We start from the raw sequence: 17,131 nt of genomic DNA, 5'->3' as shown, positions 1-17,131 counted from the left end.
CCTACACCATACTAATAAATTATTGTGGACTAAAACCAGGTGTTTCAGTTTCATTGTCCAACCCCTGTATATCAGCTTTCATTATATATATATATATATATATATATATATATATATATATATATATATATATATATAGTTCATTAAATATTTCCTGTTTGGCTTGTCATAGTATATGTAAAATATGTAATATCAGCACCATTCACAAGATACAATGTGCTGTGTATAACCTTGTCACACCTAGCTTTAACTTGTAGCAACTTGTGCTACAGCACCTCTTCTGTGAAAATGTATAATAAAACCTTAGTTAGTTTTGGTGCCCGTTCCCCTGTCACAGGTTCACCGGTTGCCCCTCCTTGGACGACAACTTGTAGGTTTATATGAAGGATCCACATAGCTAGTAAACTGAAGGCATTGACTTTTTGCAAAATACACAAATTTTCACATTACTTTGAAGACTTTTGTTTACCTTATGTTCACCAAAACATCTACCTATGCAAGAAAAGGGCAAAAAAAATAAATTAACAAGCGTCTGCATTTTCCCTGCATTTTGAAGCCTTTATTGTCCAAATCCACATGAACATTTTTGACTAGACAAAGCTGATGTGACATATCAATTTCACAATTTTCATAGTCAAACATTTCGTGCCACCTTGCATGTCTATTTACGAGTCTTACTGGCTTTATTCGCCAGCTTCTTACATTCTCTGTTCCACATTATAAAACTTTGAAATTTTTGTAGCAGCTGTCATTCCACTTTATCCATTTAAAACACAAACCAATTGTATGTGATGTCACCAAACATTCACCTACTTAAATGTAAGGCAAAAATGGAAAGAGCCCCTGCTGTTTCCCTGCCTTTACAATAATTTACTGTCCTTATTTAAAACACCTTAATAGTTTAGACAAGAAAAGGCTAGAGTTATTTTTCCCTTCAACCAGATATGTAATTTTAGGAGGCAGATCCTTGCTTCTTATTCATAATTTTCGTATTCAAGCATTTTGTTTCACCTTAAATGTGTCAGTTTAACCGTCTTATTGGCATTATTCTTTAGGTTCTTATTGAATATTAATTTCCACCTTAAACAGCTATGCAAAGTAATAACTAGCAAGAGGTTTTATTTAAAAATACATTGTTTTGAAACACTACTTATTTCCTATTTTATCCATTTAAAAAACACAACCAAGTTTACATCATGTCACTAAAACATCTACCTATTACTGAAATGCTTATATTTGCTGTGTACTACCAAACTTGATTTTTCTGATCCACCTTAAATAGGTGAATATGCAAGGCTTTTCAAACACAATTCTTACTCCTTTAATGAGTTCAGAAACACACATGAATATACCTGAATTTCTTTAAAAACAAAGGTATTTACACCTTTCAATTACGTAGTTATTCACCTTCTTTGTACATAACAAACATACAAAACACAGTCCTAACTCCTTTCAAATGTCACTATGCCTCACTTTCTTTATATAAAACACACAACCTATGAAATGTATTCCTTTGAATCTATACGTAGGCGTCTGTACTGCTTTATTTTTTTCAGAATGATTTGCTGTTCAGAAGAAAATTAGCCAGCTCTGGCTCTATTCTGTAGCTAGTGTTGCGGCTTGTAAACTGCCTTCACTTTTATTATGGTTGCAAGACACCATTTGTAGACCTGGCTACATTGTGCACTGCAAAACGATTGGACCGAGGGCGGGATCACAGGCAGGCCCACGGATGGCAGGATCACAAGAGCTCTGCTCCAGACGGGTTTAGCAATGCTAGGAGAGGCAGCAGTGTTTTAGCATTGACTGTTTTCTTATGTTTCCATCCATATATGAATTCTAGTAAAATTTATATTCATACTTTTTTGGGTTTCCAATATTAAATAAGTGCAATATATACCAAGGTTAAACAAATTTTCCCCCTCTAAAACACTTTAATTTGATATAGCAAAAGTGGCAGAAACAGTTCACATGTACACGTATTATTGTACCAACACAAATTGTATACAAATGTTTTAACTATACAATATTAAACCCACATCCATATCATCAGCTTCCAAGGCCTTCCAATTTGCTGAAAAGAAGAAAAAACATTAGGTTATAGAAAATTGTTCATTTAGAATTAGGTTAATCAATTTTTTTGCCCAAGCAAAACTCAAAACCTACTACCTGTCCTCCACTGTTCTGTTTGATGGGTAGTACACCTTAAAAGAAAAGCCACTCCTTGGAAAAGAGCCCTGTATACATAGAAAATAGAACATTTATTCAGACAGTTTTCAATGGACTTAAATAATTGGACATCATGCAACAATATTTGCACATAATACATCTAAATATTTTCACCTAATGTTAATGTTCTTTTTTTTTTTTTTTAAGTTGTGTTCTTTCTTGTTTAAAGGACGTTCAGGATATAAAGCATGTCTAGTCACAGTTTCTAGTATTCATACTTTAAAAAAAAATGTATTACTTTTAGGATTTGCAATATCTATTTTATAATTTTGAGTTGATTTACTACTTCCTTGGGCAAGGGTGCTATATCACAGATATATCTCCATAATATTATTCAATTATCATTTTTGTCCAAAAAAGTAATAAACAAAGAGTGGATTCTGACTTTTGCACACAACAGTATTATTCATTATTCAAAAAAGTCTGCACATGTCTCAGTTATAAACTAATGCAGTTAAAGAAAGCCTTGAGATTATGAATGGTCTTATAAATGCAAACAAACAGCATTAAAGATACCGGGTTGATGCAGAGGCAGTCTGAGTTAGAGATGCTGAAAGGGTCATATTTATCAGCAAAAATGATGGCATCAGGTACAGGATAGACCCTTAGGCTGTAGTCATATGCCCAGTACACTGGACTGACATAAAGGGGCAGTGGAGTCAGATGGCACTGAGACAAAATAGTCTTCACAAACTGTGAAAAAAGCATTAAGACAAAAACATAGAACAAGCACAAATGTTATACATCAACACTAATTCAATGATAGAACAGATGTGAGCATTTCCTTTTTGAGACAGAGGTACTTGTTTGCATTGTACACTTTGTACAAGTACAAGCATTTTAATTTTGGCTTCTCGTTGCACCAGCTATTTAAATACAACTGCTTAAATCGCAAATTCATTATATAACACCATAGGTTAAGTTTACGCCTGCTTTTCTCAAGTCCGTTTTTAAAGCAATATACCATATTATTCTGATTAATAAATGCATAAAAAAGTATTTGCATTTAGTAACATTAAAATATCACAGTTTTAATTAAGTGTATTCATGATCCAACAGTTTATGTGTATTTGTTAAAAACATGCTGAAGTTTGGGGAAAGTTCTCTTTTACTTGCTGTAGTAATATAATATTCAAGTTCAACATACAATATAAGTATGCAGTTCAGGACAATATGATCATGTAAAGCCTGTCTGTTCATAAACTACAAAACTGAAGACACTGCTGAATGAAATTCAATTCCTTTACACAAGGAAACAAGTGATTATGGCAGAAGCTGAAAAGATGCAATTTTACTGGTGAAATGTCATTAAATTCAAGCACCTTTACATTTAATTTATTCATTCTTTTTTCTGTAACTGCTTATCCAGTTCAGTGTTGTGGTGGGTCCAGAGCCTTTGGGCGCAAGGCAAGGAACACACACTGGAGGGGGTGCCAGTCCTTCACAGGGAGACACATACAAATACACCCACCCCTATGGACACCAAACCACCTACCAACGTGTGTTTTTGTTTTGACTGTGGGAGGAAAACCACGCAGACACAGGGAAAACACACCACACACCTCACAGACAGTCACCCGGAGTGGGACTTGAACCCACAACCTCCAGGTCCCTGGAGCTGTGTGACTGCAACAAGGCTACAAAAGGCTTGAAAAGTAAGGGGTACTATTAAAAATTGATGGAGGAGCAGTTTGCAACCAAGTCACATGACTGAGTATAAAAATAGCATTTTAGAGAGGCAGAGTCTCTCTGAAGCAAAGATGGGCAGAGGTTCACCAATCTGGGAAAAACTGCATCGATTGCCTTTATCGATAGCCATATTTATCCAAAACACTGAAAATCCAAACCTCAAAATTAGAAAATGAATACACAATGAACAAATATCTGAATACCCATATACTTGGGGCCAGCCCAATTGTTCAAAAATTCAGTGTTCAAAAATTTAAAGGAGCAATTAATAAGAATGTATTAATACTTAATATGGCGGCATGGTGGCGCAGCAGGTATTGTTGCAGTCACACAGCTCCAGGGGCTTGGAGGTTGTGGGTTCGATTCCTGCTCCGGGTGTGAGGAGTTGGTGTGTTCTCCCCGTGTCCTCCGGGTGCTCCGGTTTCCTCCCACAGTCCAAAAACACACATTGGTAGGTGGACACTTAAAAGTGTCCGTAGGTGTGAGTGTGTGAGTGAATGTGTGTGTGTTGCCCTGTGAAGGACTGGCGCCCCCCCTCCAGGGTGTATTCCCACCTTGCGCTTAATGATTCCAGGTAGGCTCTGGACCCACCGCGACACTGAACTGGACAAGCGGTTACAGATAATGAATGAATGAATGAATAATACTTAATATATTACAAATACTAGCAATCGGCACTGGTCTTTCTAAAATTCACACCGATTACCTGTTAGTCACTTGAATTAGTACTGACTTACATGGTTTGGGATGTCAAGATTGCTGCTGGGGAGTCTTACACAGTTCCTACACATCTTGTTCACCAAGTCTTCTCGGATGACGACGATCTCCTGACTGCAGTATTGTATCCTGACATATTTATAAAAAAAAAAACAAAAAAAAAACAAAACAAAAAAAAAACAATTTTTAGCATACTACTTCTAGAATTCAGAATATAGATTTTAGATCTACAAATCTATGGGGGGTGGGGTATATACATTATTGACTGTAAATCCATGAATTTCAAATTAATTAACTCCCCCCCAAAAAGGCATTTTTTTAAATTAAAAATATTCCAAGAATGAGGTTAGATAAAATTTTGGGTGAAAAATGTATGTGCAGATAACACATACAGAGATTAAGCATCTGTCTGAGAAGTATGAATCCCCAAAATCATTACCTGATTACGCTCATTCTCACAGCACTGTTCCAGTATCTAGTTTAGTGCATTAGGTTGTTAAATGCAGTAAAGAGTGGTAAAAGCCAGTTGATATAAGGGATGAGCATTTTAGTCATATCTAAACAATATTTCATCTTCTGGCCATATAGTCTACAAGGGTGATGATCAGAAAACACATGAATGCAAATTAGCAAATAGTAAATAAATAAAGTTATATAGAACAACAAGAGTAAAGACAAACTAGGCAAGTCTAGTTTAGCCAGACCATATAGCCAGTGTCAGAGGTTTTTGTGGCATTTCAAAAACAGGAAACCCAAAATACATACCCTTATCATTGGAGGTCTGGAGCTTTGGTGCGTCATATCAATGATTTTGTTTACAATAATAACAAATAATAAAAATATTTCATCTTGTCAGTTGTTGAAAGTGTATGTATGATCATGGAAAGCCTGTTATATTCTGTTCATACAAAGCTACAAAACTGAAGCACTGTGTTGAGAGCAACTTGTTTACCAGAAAGTTTTTGAACATTTCTAAAATCAAGCACCTTAACATATTATCAATCAAGTAATCTATACTTGATAAAGGAACAGGGCATCGTTGGGAACTAGATATTTATGTACTGACTTACACTTCTATAAGGGTCAGACGGATAAAACGGTGCTGTAACAAACTCACAAATTATTTTGAGTAACACCTTGCTCTAGTGTTCTGGTTTTAATAATCCGGAGATTTTGTCTGTTGTCGTGTAAATTTAAACAAAAAGGTGTTCAGATGTAAGTTACTCATCAGAAAGTCAGTAACGGTGAGATGTGTCCATGTATTCGTGTCATTATAGGGACAGACAAGATGACTTTGATTGTTAAATATACAAAAGAAAACAAAAGGCTGGGTCACAGAAACATTCTACAAACCATAAAGAAGAGACTATGATAAATATTATCATATAAGGGGAAAAAAAAAAAAAGCAATCTCTAGTCATTATTGCAGATTGTACTACATGCAGGGGTTTGGATACTAGAATTAGAGCTACAAAATGTTGTTTCTTTGACTGGCTAATAAGTATGATTGCTTTCACTGACATTTATAAGAATCAGACAAATTTAAAAGACGAGTGTCAAAGATATTCTCATTTTACCTGCATGGGTTGGTCGTGAACACAGAGAATGGGACAAGCTGTCTAAAGTCCTCTGTGATGTATTCAGCCAAGGGAGGTCTGGAGATGCAAACACAATAGAGATATCTTAGCCAGCTTTTTCACTGTTTGAAAGAACCATGGCTCTCTTTAGAGTCTTAATTTGTTAAAAATAAGAATAACCACCAACCATCACAATTTTATTTGAACATTTGTACTGAAAAATTCCTAAGTTCCTCTGTATGTCATATTAATCCTTATGTCGTAATTGAGATAAGCATCTTATTATGAGATAGTATCTTGTTTTTGTTTTTGTTTTTTACCAGATATTACATCATTAAAACTAGATAAGCATCTCATTTTTATGATGTCATAATTACAAGATAAGCATCTTGTACTTGTGCACTGTTTTGAGCGCCAAGACAGGCTGTGAAATAGTGAAATCAACACAGCGTTCCTAGCAGGTGCTCACAGCACTCAGATGACCAACTGCTTAGTTTCAGAGTGTTAAAGAGTTGTGACAATTAGGCAAGTACAGGAAAATAAGCCAAAGAACTTAAAACATTAAAAATTAACAAGCAGACAGAAAAGGACCAGCAGAGTTCCAAAGTTATCACCACTGCGTGATCCAGTTAAACCCCTGTTCAGTGGCTCTCTTGTTGGAACAGTATTGGTATTACCGACAGAATGGAGACAGATATCTCATAATAACAAGACACTTTCTCATAATTAAAAGATGCTTATTTCACAATTACAGCATATCTCATAAAAATAATAATAATACTAAAACCTTGTTTTAAGAACGAGACTACTTCATAATAACAAGATATTTACCTCAATTTGAAGACCTTTATTTATTTATTTTTTTAAATCATGCCTGGCAGCAATATACTTTCATACATAACATGCATAAGAACATTTTCCAAATTACCTGGGTAGGATTGTGCTGGGTCCAGGGTCCTCAGGACCAGGAACAAACACAAAGCGGCTACTGCACAGACAGAAGGCATTGCAGTGTATGGGATGGAATAGCTGGCCTTCACAAATTTTAGTAATATGGGTTTATTAAGTAAGAGACCTGTACAGATTCAGAACTTTGTTGTTTTGTATTTCTTTATAGAAATTCATCTTTGAAGGTGAATCTTACCTTTTTTGGATCGTAGGATGTTCGCAAATCAACTCAGCTAAGGTTTTCAAAGACTCTGAAAGAATATCTTTGTTAAGATATGACCCCATATGCATGATAAGACTGAATCAAACAGAAAAGACATTTCAAGTACCTTTAAGTGACTTGACCTGATTTTTGCCATAAGGGGCAGAAGAAAAGTTCCCACAGAATATGAAGCATGTTGGAGGAATTGCTGAATAGCCTGTAAAGGGCACAAAGTATATACAGAGATATAATAGTTAGAGTATGCCGTGTGTTTGCGTGTGTGTGTGTGTGTGTTAATTCTAGGTTTAAGGAAAATTGAGAAGTAGTGGTGTAAACGATCATGGATAATACACCCTCCATAGTCCAGGATACACATGAACTGCAGGTTAATCAGCAAAGTTTAACCATAACAGTGTGGAATATAGTTTTTCTGCTGCTGATACTATGTACAGTAATAACTCCCTAAATTCTGACAGAGCTGCAGTGAAATAATACAGACTGTGAACTGCGCCTGGGTAAAACAATTACGGTTTGTAAACATTGCAGCAATATATTTCTGGTGTTTGGAGTTTGTGCTGTGTCACTGAAGAACAGAGTTCTCTCTGTGTGAGGCGAGTGTAAAAAGGAGAAATCTGCAGTAAATCATGCTCACGTAAATCAAAAGTGGACGTTACCATTTTAATGTGTAAAGTAACAAAAGAAAATGACACAGCTCTTCTTCACAAACAGACCCTGTCAAGATACCAAGTCACTAATACAAACAAAGCACTAATAAATACATAAATAAATAAAAACAAAAAACTACAGCATTGTCCATGGACTTTGTGGGCCAGGGGGCCAAATGGGACTTGAGAAAAGCCTTTCAATATTCTGGTTGGTATGGGACTGTGTGGGGAGTTTAGATGCATGTTCACAGTGATGGTGGGAATGTGTGTGCACTTAGCTTAAATAAACTCCCTGTTAGCTCAATTTGTCACTACATTTCAAACGGGGGTCATGTCCATTCTGACCTCTTTGACACACACTACCATACTTTCATTCTGCAAACTAAAATAAGTGTTTTACATTTGTTTCCCTTTTATTGTTTTTGGTGATCTGAAAAAATCCATGACTCTGTGTCTATGACGCAACACAAATTGTGTGTTTTATAATCTGTTACACCACTACTCAGGAGTACATGTCAGACCTGAAAACATCGTCTGGAGCTTTTCCAGGACCTCCACACTGTCAAGCCACAAATCAGAAACGATGACAAACATAGCATCCTCGTTCTCCTCCTCCAGCTGCTTCAGCTTGGCAGAGGCCTTGACCGCAGTGGCAGACGGACCACCAAAGAAGTTCACATTGCCATAATATGCCCTGGCAAATGAAAGGAAGCGTTCTGTATTCATCAAACAAAATCCAAATTGTGGAATAATTTGCTGCAGTCTCTCCATCTTCATGCCTCATTTTACTCTTTTAAATCCAAACTTTTATCTCAGCATTTTCATTCTTTGTTACTTTGATTAATCTGCTGTCCTGCATGTCGTTTTAAAAGTATTATTAAAAGTAAATTAAATGCTTTATTATCATCATCATTATTATTACTAAACTATGTGCTTGGATTGGTAACTGTACATCATGTAAATGTTTATACTGACCTGGTAGTAGCTGAGGGCTCAATTGGAGGGAACCCAAAGGCATTTACATGGAAGACAGAGTCCTCATACCAGCCTGTGGAAACCAATCAGAGAGATAAAAAAATAACCTGAGTGTGCAGTTTCTGCAGAAACTTGAACATACCACTTACTACTACGGGTACATTCAAGCATGATAAATTAAAGCAGCACCAAAGCAATTGTGACCAATTAAATAATTTTTACACTCATTGGGCCTCACCCGTGAAATATTGAAAACCATGAAAAAACACAAATGAACTGTGCATAATTTACAAAGAAATGGACATTCCCAAAAACTTTCCGCCAGATTCATAAATGCTGTGTAAACACCAGATTTTTTTGTAGAACACGTGCATGTTAGTGAATAGCAAATGTTCGCAAATTGGGTGGGGGTGCACGTTTCTTTGCAATTGAATGAATTTCAAATGAACTCCTTATAAGGAAGCACACACACTGACTGAGGAGCCGCAGCAACAAGCCATAAAAATCTCTACAGAAAAGCAATAGAAAGCAAATGTTCTGAGCAGAAATCAATTTTATTGAAGTGCATTCAAATCTGCACATTTTAGATTTGTTCTATGTATATTTTTTGCACACTTATGAGAAAGTGAGGCATTAGATGGCACTGTTAAACTGAGTTACATAGTACTGTGCAAAAGTTTTTAGGCATCTGAAAAAATGAGATTTAAGAAGCTATTATCTGAGCAGTAAGAGATTATGTGCTCAAATAAAAGGAAAATAAAAAACACTATTGCAGTTAGTAGTGATATTCTGTGTGTATTGGTTTAACCTTTAACATCTCTTTATAGCAGTGCAGTTTTGAGGTTATTATATTCATTATGCTAAATAAAGTGTGCTGTTGATTTCACAAATTCATACAATCAAGAAATTCATTTGAAAACTTTTCTTCACACAGTCTCAACACATTTTTAGAAAATATACCCATTTTATATTTATAAATATATCTTAAATAATGATCATTTTAGGGTCCTAAGACATGTACACAATACTGCACTTTCACTGAAGTCTGCCCTGCACGATTCTAGTTCTAGCTAAAGGCGTACAAGCTCCTTTTATGAGTTTTGGCCCATTTGACACACTCTGTAATCTTTCATAGTTGGATAAATGCCTGTGTCTTTGTTCCTGATTTGCAAGAGTTAATATAAAAGTATTTGTTTTTATGAAGCATTTTATAAAACATCTGAGGTGCATTACAGGGCACAAAGTGAAGGCTCGAGACTCAAACATTGCGATTGTATTGTTTTGGCACGCGCACCCTCGCCAGTTACAGTGTGTCAAGTATAACATAGCTTAAAATTCCTGGGATGATTCTTGGATGAAGGCTTAAAAAAAAAAAAAAAAAAAGCTCCTGCACAGGTTCGAGAAGAGTACAGGGTTGTAAACTTTTGCACAAATACAAAAGAATGGATCTTGATGGTGAACTGACCAGAGAGACATCACACAGCTAATAAACCATAAACATATATGATCTCCAAAGACGTTAAAATTCTCTGTGCAGAGCTGTCTGTTAAATCCAGCAGCAGCGCAACATCAGCTAATAACAGGTCACAGACCTTTCAGTGACCTACATTAAGTAATTGTCTGACTACACGAGCAACAAAATTTGGCAAGCAATTGCTTTTTACCTACTGGAAGTTGCTTTTAATAATAGGTATCAAGAGGACTGTTTTGTTTGATTATTAATTAACGTATTGTTTATTTATTTAGTTTGTGCATTTTAATTATTTTAAGTTTTGGGTGGCACTGTGGTGCAGCACCTAGTGTTGAAGTCACACAGTATGATCAAGATTCATAGGGGGGAGAAAAAAATAAAAAATAAAATAAAACACACACTTACCCTCAGCTAAGACAAAGCATGATTCTGTGTAAAGTCCACTGTGGAACTGGTAAGGAATGGAGTTAAGGTTCAGCTGTTTGTTTGTGTGTGTTTTTTTTTTATGTAATTACAATGCATATTCATTAATTTTCTATGGCAAAGCAGCAATAGGATATGGCCTTGGAAATATTCAGCTGCACAGATCCGGTGAGGTCTTCAAGGAAAAATTTGCCCTGAGGAACAGTGAGGAAAAGAATCAGTACATTGGCCAAGAAACAGAGCAGACAATTATAAATTTCCCTAACATGTAATTTGTTTAGGAAGGGGCATTTGGTGGCAGAGTGGTACAAGTTTAGGTTTACTATTTAAGTAATAGAAAATTATCTGTATCAGAATTAAAATGCTTTCCTGAGAAGCCCGCTGGTTGACTTCTGGCCTAGATTAACATTTATGCAATCTGAATTTTTTAGATTAGATTTGTGTCTGAAATTTTCTAATCTGAATATTTCACCACCTTAAACATTCAAGTTTATCAAATGCTATACAAACATAATTCAAATATTCAACATTCAGGTTCAAATACTTATATCATTGTTTAGTTCCATAAAACTAATTTCATGCACAAGCAATAGCAGCTCAAGCAATAATCGCAGCAAGTTTTACGTCCGTATTTATCTGTGTCTCTATGAGAGTTGTATGTTTGGTTGGGGAGTTTAGGGTTGTGTAGTGTGTTATCCCCAGTCGTGTAGTGATATATTTCCAGTCTTTGTAAAAATTGACAAAAACTGTTGTGTAGCTTGAAATACCCAGTTTGTTTATAATCTGCCCCAACTTTAAATTGCACTGCATGTAGCAGTGTGCATGCCCATCAATATCTGCTTCATGGGGTGGGTCCCAAAAAGTGCCCTGTGTACTACATGAAGGAAACAGTGAGTAGTGGGCCATTTCCAACACACCTATGTTATCGGTGTTCTCTGTAGTCGATACCAATCCTGTGTTTAAGTGCCAGTATCTGTGCAACACTAGTTAAAATGTTCATGCATTAAACACTGCAGTATTTAGGGCAGACTGAATTGATGTTTATGTTCTTTCCTGATGTTATGGCTGTATTATTAGGTACCTGTATATAATCAGTTAATAACCGTTCACAACTCAGTTTTGTTTTTCTACCTGTAAACAGATACTCAATTTTATTTTGTTAACTTGAATCTCAAAGAAACTTGCTGCTATAAGGCAATTGCCCCAGACACCCTTGGTTAACGATTTGCCCCCTTAATCATTAATCTCTATTGATTGATATTGGTCAATGGTGAAAAAATTGTGTTTTAAATTTCCTTAGTTACATGTATAAAAGCCATCACAAGGAGATGATACATACCAGACCCTACAATATAGATGAATGGTAGAAGATGGTAGTGAGTGAAATAGATAACAAGGAGCAGTTGACAAACATAAGTATTCAAGAGGAACCATGTCAAGAGAAATGGATGACATGAACTTTGTTTACATATTACATAACATCAACAAATGTTAATGTTACAGGCACAAATTGCAGAGCCAAAGTAGCCCAGACACCCATACATCCCCATCCTCCCTGTCGTTAGTTTGTTTTCCATACATATATGACCCTTTGGAAGTGTGAAAATGGTGATAATGTTTTAAAAAATGTCAGGGAATATATCACAGGGTTCCAAAGACACCATGGATTTTCACATAGAAAGAAAATTTAATGACGGCAGTTGACATCTTAGACTGTTGGATTTTAACACTCCAAGAAACCTTACCTCTTTAATTTGGGTGATCATGCCTAGGACAATAATTTCACCCAGTTTGGCAGTGCTTCCTAAAAGGGCCTCCACGGTTTTCAGCTAAAAAGGAAAATAATTTTTATATTAAAGCGATTTGACACATATGAATTTACCAATCACTATAAATATGGATTTTGTTACAATAAAATGTAACAACACCAAGTACTATAACCTTACCTGGAATTTATTCCTCCCTTCATCTGGAGCAGAACCAATCACAGGAGGAGTGAAAAGTTCGTGCCTGTGTGTTCGCTAGACAGTAAAACACATTTATTGTAAAAGTTTATTCTGTGTTGTTCATTGCTCAAATTTCAAATTATAATAGTAACATTACCTTTGAAGTCTACAGGTCGATATAATGATTTTAATATATTATTGTTATAATCAAAACCTGTAGAATTTAACGAGACTTGCCTGTTCTAAGATGGTGTAGCGTTCCCGAAAGAGTTCCGCCTTGTCTCTAGCTTTTCCACATAAACCAGGTGCAGGATGGTTGGTCATGCTAATGCTGCCATAAATAATTAAAATAAAAAAAAAACAAACAAAAACAAATCAACTCTTTTTTCCCTACTGCCAGGTTATTTAAATTTATAATCAGTTTGTTGTTTTTTAAGCACCATTTCAAAAATATTAAAAACTGACCAGATGAATATAGTGTGGCAAAATAAGCAAGTTTCTTACGGCAAAAATTTTTTCCTTTCTGTGCTGTAGATATATCTTGGCACATCAAAAGCTCCAACAATGTTAAAAACATTGTCTCTAAAAGCAAAAGACAAATCATTAAATCCTCAGTGTAGTCAATGACTTGCCAAAATATGCATAAGGAAAATGTGGGCCCTTACATGGTTTCATCACAAGACTGACTGCAGTCTTGAACGGCTGTCTCGGCTACAGATAATTCGATCATGCTAGAGGACACTGTTAAATTAATGGATATACAGTTGTTATTAACTGCTCTCTCTTTGGTAGCAAAAACCTGTAGACAACATCAACATTAAAATGAGCAGGCACTCACAAGGTTGCTTTTCAACTGCATCCAAGATCCGCTCAATGACATCATCCAGTTCCATTTCACTGACAGGCTCCAAAACCTCCATAAGATATCTACTGGCTTCACTGTGAAAAAATATTATTTTCTACTCATTTTTTTCTGAGAGTATGAGTCCAACGGGAGCCAACAGTGACGTTTATATTAATAATATCAGTACGGAAAAGAAATATGAGTAAAACAATGATTAGTAAGGACGTTAGTAAACAAGCATTCATGGCAGAATTGACGAGTGTATGCCGGAGAGTCTAAAATGATTAATGTGAAAAAAGCGTAACATGGTTTAATGAACTAAAACAATGACATAGGAGCACCAATCACTACTGATCATACGTGCTCTCTACTGCTGAAACAATGAACTGTTGTTATTTTTTTCATGCACCATTTCAGCTTACTTATAATCAGTAGTGACTGAGAAAGGTTTAGTGTTCCTATGTCGTTTTTAGTACATTAAGCCACGTTAAGCTATTCCCTTATAATGGGTTTAAATACAAGGAAAATAACAGTTTTTTTCCAGTTTGAGTTCAGCAGCGGGGAACACTTATGATCAGTAGTAATTGAGAAACTTTTGCTGTCCCTAGGTCGTTGTTTGAGTACATTAAGTCCTGTTAAAACTCATTCCTTATAATGGGAAGAAAAAGGCTTCATGTATTTTGTTTTACTTGATTTACAGGTTAAATGTCTCAGCAGTAGAGAGCACTTTTGATCAGTAGCAACTGAGAAAAATGTGGTTCTCCTAGGTTGTAGTAGTAGATTAATCTTGTTAATTGTTTTCACGTTAAGCGTTTTAGACTCTCCCGTATTCTACAGAGAAAAAACAGACGTGTCGCTAAGCAGTGGCGCTCTAACGAGTAAACACTAATGCTGTCGGGCAGAGACACACTAGTAGAGGGAAATTACTGTCAAGCAGATATACTCTACTACAGTAAACAGAAACACCGTATTTCAAAGATATCTACTACTGTAGTTTACATAAAGAAACACTGTCAAGCAGAGATATTCTAACGTAGTAAAGAGAGTAAAGCAGATAAAATATGCTGCAGTAAAGAGAAACAGCGTATAACAGAGATACACAACTGTATTAAAAATAATAATTTAATAAGCAGATGTCGTATACAGGCAGAAAACACTGAACAGATATTACCTAGCGAAGTAAACTAAATAATGTTACTACGAAGCACTTATTTTGAATTAATATCATCTACGTAAACACCGCAGTGTGTTGTTATCTTTAAATAAATATACGTATAATACAGATATAAAAAAAAAAACATACGGTCGAAGCATTAAACCGCGCATCTTGAAAGCAGCAGAGAGTTTTGTTTTCAGGCGCCGCGCGTCCATGTTTCTTGAGTTGGCGCTAAAATTCACTTCCACGCCTTCGTTCGACAACTTCCGCTTAAAACTGCTCCGTATGGCTGCACGATTCAAGAGTAGACTCCGAATCCGATTCATACGCCCTGCCACAATTGAACAGGTGTTGTGGCCGATTCAGTTCCCCGTCCAGTTCATGTTCCTTGAGTCTGCGAGAACGCGCATTCAAGAAATCACCCTGCGCGCGACCGAGTGCTACATCTACGGAAGCCAAAACACAACAAAAATAACGGATAATACAATCCGCTTTGAAAAAAAAAAAAGATTTATGCAGACTTTTCTTAATAATATTTTGTCTAATATAATTAAAAAAGCTAACGGAATGATCTGTGTGTTTTATTAAGTACAACAAAGACATTTTATGGAGACAGTGAAATACGATTTTAATATTTTTAAAATGTTAATTGAGTGAATGAAACATTTATGCACGACTATGTAATAGGCATTTACTCAGGGATTATTATCATTAAAATAAAATAAAACAAACAAACAAAAAGGAGGATTTTAGTCAGGTGAAATGGTCTGTCCAGATCTGTTCCCCTGTCATAAACACCTTAATCTGGACGTTTTTTTACCTGTTTAAAAGTGTTCCCCCTACAGAAATCTGTGTTTTTATATTCACTTACATTAATCCCTGTGCTTTATTAATAATGACTAAATGTATCACACACATCAGTACTAGATCACAAAAGATTACTTTAAGGTGTTTATGGTGCTAACCATCCTATACATCATAGATGACAAAACACTAGTTTAAATCTTTAAATACGGGACTGATGAGATTATCCATTATGGCTGTGACTAACACTATATGGCACAATATTTCATAATAAAAAAAATTGAGATCATAAATGAAAAAAAAAAACATTGTAAAGTCCAATAATGAATAAGAAATGTGGAGTAAATAAAGCTGTCAACAGGTTAAGAAGCAGTTTTAAAATAAACGCTTTAAAGTGCTTTTTCAAAATGTCAGCATTATATACACATTTCTATTGCCACACAGTGCTTCTTGAACATGAGTGCAGGGTTGGACATACATAACCGTCCCTCCAGAACGGTTCCCCACCCCATTTGCGAACTGGTTTTTACTAGCATAGACCACGCCCAAAGAAGCATCGGAGAGGGGGGTGCACTAAGAAGGTTTGGGTTGGAGTTTGAGGTGGCTTGGAGGCATGCCGTGTAAAGCCCCCCCACCTCCCCCCACCCCAGGCTTAAATGGTCAGCATGAAAAAGGGGGAGATGGGGTGGTGGTGGGTGCGATGTTGTTCGACATAGGGATGGAGTGAGAGTGAAGGTGTATAAATGGAGCTGTGGAGAGGTAATTGGGGCAGGGTCTAGCTCCCAAAACTAGGTCACACGGTGACTTCACTTTACTAGCATAGACCATGCCCAGAGAAGCGTCGGAGAGGGGGGCGAACTCAGAAGGTTTGGGCTGGAGTTCGAGGTGGCTTGGAGGCGTGCGCGTAAAGCCGTGCCCCCAAAATTAGACGGTTGCCATCCATACCGATATAATTTATTTTATTTTTTAAATTGTTACTATTATTTCAGACAGAAGTTGATTGGGTTGAAAAAAAGAGTATTTGGTCACTTTTACAGATTGGATTAGGTTTTTAGTGTAATTAACAAGGGCGGCACGGTGGCGCAGCAGGTAGTGTCGCAGTCACACAGCTCCAGGGGCCTGGAATAAAAGTCTCTGTGAATGTAAAATCTGTTTGAGGAGATTATAAATGAGTTATATCCTGTACAGGATAGTAATCTGAGTGGTCTGATGGTGGACCAGCAGTGGTCTACCATCAGTGGTGTGCCTTTTTATGCCAGCGGACCAATATATGCTCGCTGTCTGGGAGGACCTAGGGGAGCTGCTGCTGTTACTGCACGTCCATTTGACGCCGTTGGCTATCGATCTGTATTTCTTTCTTGACAGAATATGCACACATACCCTGGTGTCCAAAATGGCTCCTTATTTACTATTCCCTATATTATTCACTATAGAGTGCACTATTATAGGGAACTGAATTCAGGAGGGTAGTGAATGATTTTGAAC

General features: G+C 36.3%; 1 protein-coding gene across 1 annotated transcript; it reads right to left on the bottom strand.

Moving 5' to 3' along the window:
* Positions 1-579: 579 nt before the first annotated feature.
* On the bottom strand, positions 580-15,209 carry pole2 (polymerase (DNA directed), epsilon 2). Its single transcript, XM_066682964.1, has 19 exons — positions 14,990-15,209; positions 13,681-13,781; positions 13,508-13,583; positions 13,347-13,424; positions 13,080-13,173; positions 12,843-12,917; positions 12,642-12,725; positions 11,035-11,090; positions 10,879-10,928; positions 9,003-9,075; positions 8,549-8,721; positions 7,490-7,579; positions 7,357-7,411; positions 7,141-7,200; positions 6,213-6,290; positions 4,656-4,764; positions 2,746-2,922; positions 2,170-2,237; positions 580-2,074 (listed from the first exon to the last, which is right to left on the bottom strand). Exons 1-19 carry the CDS (start codon positions 15,166-15,168, stop codon positions 2,050-2,052), a joined length of 1,701 nt encoding a protein of 566 aa, XP_066539061.1. The 5' UTR covers positions 15,169-15,209; the 3' UTR covers positions 580-2,049.
* Between the last annotated feature and the right edge of the window lie 1,922 nt (positions 15,210-17,131).

Source organism: Hoplias malabaricus, chromosome 1, assembly GCF_029633855.1.
Source record: "Hoplias malabaricus isolate fHopMal1 chromosome 1, fHopMal1.hap1, whole genome shotgun sequence".
NCBI classification, from domain to species: Eukaryota; Metazoa; Chordata; class Actinopteri; order Characiformes; family Erythrinidae; genus Hoplias; species Hoplias malabaricus.
The sequence above is the reverse complement of the archived record's forward strand: the minus strand, read 5'-3'. Positions and strand labels throughout refer to the sequence as shown.